Raw genomic sequence first — 6907 nt, 5'->3', positions numbered from 1 at the left:
ACTATAGGAGCTTAAAATGTTCCAAAGGTTCCGTCGAATGTGGTGGTCCTTATTAGCATAGACCACAGCAACAATCCAGGACTGGCCGTTGGGGAGGCAAAGAGAGCCCACCACAACTTGATCATGCGCATCAAGAACGTCAAATGTCGTAATATCCTTTCTCCATAGGACAAGAATTCCACCCGATTTCCCAGACGAGGGGAAGTGGAAATAATTCCAACCAACTCCAATGAGTTTGTCAACGTCAGCTCTAGCTAAAGTCTCAATTTTAGTCTCTACCAGACCAATAAAGTGTACGTCGTTGTCACCAACCAGGTGACGCAGGTAGTTGCCCGTAGCTTTCTTGCGGGCCCCCCTGCAATTCCAGAACATGGTTGTAGACATTAATCAACCATAGGGGAAGCGTCCCCGCCGCTCGAGAGTGCGTTACCATCCTTCCTACGCTTCCTTGGGGCCTCCTCAATGGGCCCCAGAGCTTGTAATTCCTTGTCAAAGTGTGCCTTAGAGGCCCCAAGCTTGGGCCTTGCTGGTCGCAGTCCAGCCTTGAATAATAGGGGCTCCGTAACACCCGTTTTTTTATCCCCACGACTCGGTCTGAAGTTTTCCTTCATCGGCTGAGCTTTAGGCTCCTTTACCTCTAGGAGATCGACCTGTCTCATCAAATTCTCCCCAAGGGGCGGCTTACTTTCAGGTTTGGGATTCAGTGGCTGTTTCCGTCCCTTACGGGGTGGGACAAGGCTCCACGGCCCAAATAATTTCTCGTCATCATCAATCGCAGACGAGGTGGGAATATCATCACCACCACTCGGGGTGGTCGGTGAGCTGGAACCCAATTGCCCAATATTATTCACCTTCTCAGGAGCGCTGGGTTTGATCAACTCCGAAATGCCACTTCCAGGCCTAGGAGTAATGGTGCCGACAGTAGAGGAGCCAAGCATGTCGGGGGACTTGCCATTGCCAATAGAGGTGTTCACAGTCGCTGCCACGGTTTTACTGCTGCTTGCCATAGATGGCGTGCCGTTAGAGAGGGAGGATGGTTCAGCACCCTTTCGGGTTGGACAAAATTCCTTGCGGTGACCCACCTTGCCGCATTCAAAGCAAGACAATCCCAGTCCTTCATATTTCAACCGTTGGAAGAAACGGCCTCTCCTGCCATCAACCCAGATACCGCTCTGGAGTTTCCTCACAAGGTCCATCTTGACGCACACACGGGCGTATTCACGACGCCCCGCGGCACTGGTTTGTGCATCAATCCATAGTGGTTCACCCACCATCGAAGCAATACGAATGATATTATGTTGGTCCCAGTACTGGAGAGGCAGCTGTGGGAGCTGGATCCAAATAGGGGAGGTAAGACCATCGAGAGAGTTCGGAGAAATTCCGGTGTCCACCGATCAAGTCGCACGATGTTACTGCTAAAGAACCACAGTCCCCCGCATAAGATCGCATCTCTTGCCTCCATAGAAGTGAATGTACAAGCAAAGCAATCCACTCCAATGGTGGATAATTGGAATTCACCGAACCTGCCCCATTGTCGCCGGACTTCAGCTTCCAAGACAAAGAATGGTAGACGCCGTCCGATAATCTTGCCAACAACGGCATTCCCCAGGAGGTTGATGTTCCGCTCAACGGTATCAAGATGGAGCTGCACCGTCACACCATCCATAGAAAATTGCCCACGTTTCACTGGTTCTGTGACTTTAATGTGCTCAGGTTTTTTCCATGCATTGGTGGGATTAAACTGTTTGGGAGCCGGCACAGCCGGTCCAAAGATCCTGCCTGCAGCCTCCTTGGAGGCATTTCCACAAACGCCTTGCGGGTGCATTTCTTCATGTTGCATCCCGCCGCCATTCCGATCGGGAAGGTCCACACCTGCAGCAAGCGGCATATTGCCGTTCAAAGTCGGCACATCCGACCCAGCATTCATTTCAACATCTCCCATTCCAACTTGCAACTGCTCGGCAAAGCTATCCGGGCAATCTTCCATACCTTGATTCATATCATCCGCAGAATCAGCCGCCCCCGCCATGTAACCGAGGGTTTCCATACTGCTAGGCAGGTTCACCGCGCATTTCCTGGCCGCCGCAGCAGCCTCAGCAGTCGCCGCACGCATAACGCGCTCCATGGCTTGCTCGAATTCCATAGCCGTGTCCTTCTCCTCAAACGTGGGGTTGGCCTTAATGTGCAGTTCCGCCTCCCGTCCTGGTATCTTAAGTCCCGCAGCCACACGGCTAGCCTCCCGCGTCGCTTTAGGCAACAGACCTCCCGCGCGCGCGGCGCCCTGGTTGCTTCCAGCAACACCACCCGTGGCCTTAGCCCCTTTGGAGCTCCCGGGAAGCTCCTCTCCGCCAGCTTTGCTGGACGTTGCACCCTTGCCTCCAACCTTGTTCGGCCCATCCGCTCCCCCTTCGAAGGAGACCGCACCTCCACATACTTCTTCCCACCGCCAGAGCCAATGCCCGACCGCCTTCTATCTCTGTGGCCACCACCTCCTGAACCATCTCCACCGCCACCCCCGCCGGAGCAAGGAGGAAACTTCCTGTCCCCCCCCCGCCATTCCCAGAGCTTCTCTCTCTAGGAAACACTCTAGTGAGAGAAAGGAGTGGAAAGAAATGAAGATCCTCCCAAAGTTTTTGGGTTCCGGGCAAAAGATTTTGGGTTCCTTGAATTGTTGCATTTTGCATTAAAAAGGGAAACATAAAAAGTACATCAAAGAAGGAAGCTAAGCTCTATCACTATCCTCTCTCAAAAGAGACAAAAGAGAGAGAGAGGAATTACATCAATATCATCATTTTTCCATAAAAAGTTTCCAAAACAAGCCAGGCGTGCACAGTAGTCGGCCGGCCTATTGCTTGGCCGTGGGATGTAGTGGAAGAGGACTTGCTTGAAGTTCAGTAAGAAGGTGAGATCCGGTCCCTCGGCAGTGAGATGAGCACGGTTACGGCGGTTGAAGATGGAGTGAAGCCATCCAATAACATTGCGGCAATCCCCCTCGATAATGATCCACTCAAGGTCCAGCATCCACTGCTCGATCGTGTCCTTGACAGAAAGCGCCGCCATAATTTCAGCATTAGTAATATCCCACTGTTCCACCTTGGTTCCTGCAGCCACAATGAGCCGTCCCAAATGATCCCGAACGATCACACCAAGTCCAGTAACCGCTGACTCCTGGATTGAAGCATCCACATTAAACTTCACCCAACCGAGATGGGGGGTGCACCAAAGTTTGTTTAGAGGCAGCCCAATGGGCTGAGAGGTACACCACTGCACCAAGACGGACATAGAATATGGTTTAGGCAACATAGCCAGGGCATTAGCAGTAATAACAGACGGCGTGCAGAACGGTCTCCCATGAATCTTGTCATTGCGGGCTCTCCATGTTTGATAGATCAAGTAGCTGTATAGGCGGCCAAGGCTCAGATTGTCGGAGGCTAGACGGTGAAGACCTCCAACAAGATCATCCCAGGATTGAAAATCGGGCAAAGTGAAGCCCCATTTAGCAATAACAGTGAAAATAAGTTTCAGCATATCACAGTGGATCGTGACATGTTCACGGGATTCGTCCACATTACAGCCCCAAGGGCAGTCCCTATCATCGGCAAGGTTCCGGCGATGTAACCAACAGCGTGTTGGAATGGCATCATGGGTAAGACGCCACCAAAAGAAGTGTTCGCGAGGGTGGAGCTTGAATTTGCGAAACCAATAAAATTGATAAGTAACCGGCTGGAATCCGGCCTTGTAGGCCATAGCAGTGATCGTGGAGCTAAGCGGGGAGTGAATAAGTTCGGGGCGGTCTGTGCCATCCCCCACATTAGTCTGGATGCTGGAAATGTACTGAGCCAAAGCGTCTCCGAAGACCTCAATAAGGCAGTCCCGTCTCCATCCGGAGTTATCATCCAGCAGCCATTGGACCGTCTGTCCCTCAAGGGCCTCAATATCCTCAAACGAAGGCCAATGTGCCAAATCATGATTCTTAATCCAGATATCGTTGAGCGCATCAATGTGGCTGCCATCACCAACCTCCCACCGTAAAATGGGACGGAGAGCAGCAGCTCCATCGCATAAGATTTTCCAAGTGTTAGAAATATTCCATCCAGTAATACTTTCCCAAAGATTGTCGCCATATTTAGCAAAAACTATACGGCTCAAAAGAGACTCCTTATCCTGCATAATTCCCCAAGCTAGCCGTGCGCGAAGGGGGCCTTGCCAATTCAGAGAAGCATGAAAGCCCAGGCCTCCCATAATAGTCGGATGACATAAATCGGTCCAGCTTACATAATGAAGCCCTTTTTTATTAGAATTCTTTTGCCAAAGAAACCGTCTAGCCACCCTCTCGATATTTTACAAGATACCCTTCGGGACCAGCGAATGGGTCATAAGATACATGGCCGTCGAGAGAAAAGAAGTGCGGATCAGAGTGGTCCTTCCAGCCATAGAGAGATGCCGCTTACCCCAAGTGTTGGTCTTCTTAGTGACGTTTTGAAGTATCTTAGAAAAGTCAGACGCAATGAGTTTCCTCATGGCAAGCAGCAAGCCGAGATACTCAAGGGTTCGAACTCGCCGAAAGCCCAGGTCATTAGCAATTCTGCGTTGTTTCCACATCGGGGTCTTTTTGCTGAAAAGGATTGCCTATTTTGCATTATTAATGCATTGGCCACTCCAATTGCAGTAGGCTGCAAGAATATCCTTGATCTTTCTAGCATTCATGCCGCTAGCCTCCGCAAAGATTAGGATGTCGTCGGCGTAGAGAAGGTGTATAATGCAAGGGGCATTACGGCCAACCCGCAACCCAAGCGTCTCTCCGTGTTGAGTGAAGGCCTTTGTAAGGAGCTCCGAGCATAAGATGAATAAATAAGGCGACAAGGGACAGCCCTGCCGGAAGCCGCACCGCCCGTCAATCCATTCCGTCCTGCAGCCATTGATAAGCAATTGAAATTTAGGGAAAGAAATACATTGAATTACCCATCTCGTGAATCTTGGCGGGAAGCCCATGCAATCCATCACTTGTTGAAGTGTGTCCCATGACATGCAATCGTAGGCTTGCTCCATGTCGACTTTAAGTGCCATAAGCCCACCCTTCTTGGTAGTATATCGAAAAGTGCACATAAGCTCTTGCGCAATAAGGCCATGATTGGAAATGGATCGGCCAGGAATGAAAGCACCTTGCTCTTCACCAATAAGAGCCATAAGAATCGGCTTCATTCTCCCGACAAGAATTTTGGCCGTCACCTTGTAGAGGGCTTGGCAAAGGCTGTTCGGACGGAACTTGGAGGGCGAGCAAGCGTTCTCAACCTTGGGAATTAAGATAACAAGAGTTTCCTTCCAGTTGGCGTTCATAGTGCAGGTAAGGAAAAAATTATGGACCGCAGCCAATACATCAGTTTTGATGATTTCCCAATAGAATTTTGGGAAAGAGGAAGTAACCCCATCCTTCCCCGGGGCTCTATTATTTCCCATCGAGAACACTGCTGAACGGATTTTGTCGTCAGTAACATCAGCCACCAAACTAGAGGCAAGATCAGTCAGCACTTGCCTATCGGCATGGAAGGTCGGCCAGCAACCCAGATCGTCTTGTCGTTCACGCCATTTGGCACGAAAGAAAGCCAAAAATTCCCCCACCACTTGGGTAGAAAGAATGCGATTATCACGCCTACGACTGGAGGCCGTGACATGAAAAAAATGGGTGTTGGCGTCGCCTTCTTCCATCCATCTGACCTTCGCCCGTTGCCGCCACCAAATTGTGATACGGGCCAAAAAGATTTTGGGTTCCTTGAAAGTTGCATTGGCATTAGATAAAGGAAGAAGAAAAAGTACAAGGCAACAGACTATACACGGTTGCTTTCCTCCCTCAACAGCGAGGTGAAAGCGTCAGGTACGTCAGAATCACTAACAAATTTCCAAATAAAAGATCTATCTAATGCATAGCGGGCACATAAATCGGCAGGCCTATTACTCTGCCTAGGTACATAGTTGAACAGCACTTGATTGAAGTAGCCCAAAAAGGAGAGGACCACATCTGCAATTTCACGGTGGATTTTGTAGCGGTGGTCGCGCAACTGCTGTAGCCACACAATAACCTTAGAGCAATCTCCCTCAATTATAATGACAGTACAATCGAACATCCAGTCTTCTATTACATCTTTCATCGCCTGAGCCACAAGTAATTCAACAAAATTTGCATCCCAGTGCTCAATATGATGCCCAACGGCCAGCACAAGTTTTCCTTCATGGTCACGGATCACAAGGCCCAAGCCAGCACGGTTGGACGGTAGGAGAGAGGCATCAACGTTCATTTTCAACCAATTAGGAGGGGGACGCACCATTGCTTGTGAACAGGCAGCCCAATGGGCTGATTGATGCGCCATTGCTCCATGAATGGCATCAGATGAGGCTTCGGCATCGCACCAAAAATCGTAGCAGCCAGCACCGTCGGGGAACCCTAAGACCGGCCATGCTTTTTGTTGTTACATGCCCGCCAGGCCTGGTAAACCGCAGAGCAATACAATCTTCCAATAGCCGGGTTGCGCCCAACAAGACGGTGAAGGTTACCGAGCAGCTCCTCCAAGGAACGAGTGACCGGGAACCCGAACCCCCAACGCCCAAGTTGCTCAAGAATGAGCTTGAGCTGATTGCAATGAATAGTACAATGTTCAATATCCTCATCAGCAGTACAGCCCCACGGGCATCGACTACAATCAGTCAGACATCGTCGTCTAAGCCAAGAGTTGGTGGGAATAGCGTCCCGAAGCAGTCGCCACCAAAAAAGACGCTCCCGGGGGTGTAGTTTGAGCTTTTTTATCCAACCAAACGGGTAGCAGGGTTGGCCAACAATGGCATCATAAGCCAATGCGGTCACAGATCGTCCAGTCCACGGTCTAATGAGTTCCGACAAGTCTTTCACACCACC

At 50.4% G+C, this 6907-nt stretch overlaps 1 protein-coding gene across 1 annotated transcript; it reads right to left on the bottom strand.

The window, feature by feature from the left end:
• Nucleotides 1-5825: 5825 nt before the first annotated feature.
• On the bottom strand, nucleotides 5826-6365 carry LOC110107442. The gene has a single exon (XM_020837712.1). The coding sequence runs from the start codon at nucleotides 6363-6365 to the stop codon at nucleotides 5826-5828; it is 540 nt and encodes a 179-aa protein (XP_020693371.1).
• Nucleotides 6366-6907: the final 542 nt, after the last annotated feature.

Source organism: Dendrobium catenatum, unplaced genomic scaffold (assembly GCF_001605985.2).
Source record: "Dendrobium catenatum unplaced genomic scaffold, ASM160598v2 fragScaff_scaffold_853, whole genome shotgun sequence".
Taxonomy (NCBI): domain Eukaryota; kingdom Viridiplantae; phylum Streptophyta; class Magnoliopsida; order Asparagales; family Orchidaceae; genus Dendrobium; species Dendrobium catenatum.
Note: the sequence above shows the minus strand (reverse complement) of the source record. Positions and strands in the feature narration are given on the sequence as shown.

Bases quoted from the DNA above. Each gene is read 5' to 3' on its own strand.
- LOC110107442 (XM_020837712.1), bottom strand. From the start codon at position 6,365: ATGGCGCATCAATCAGCCCATTGGGCTGCCTGTTCACAAGCAATGGTG.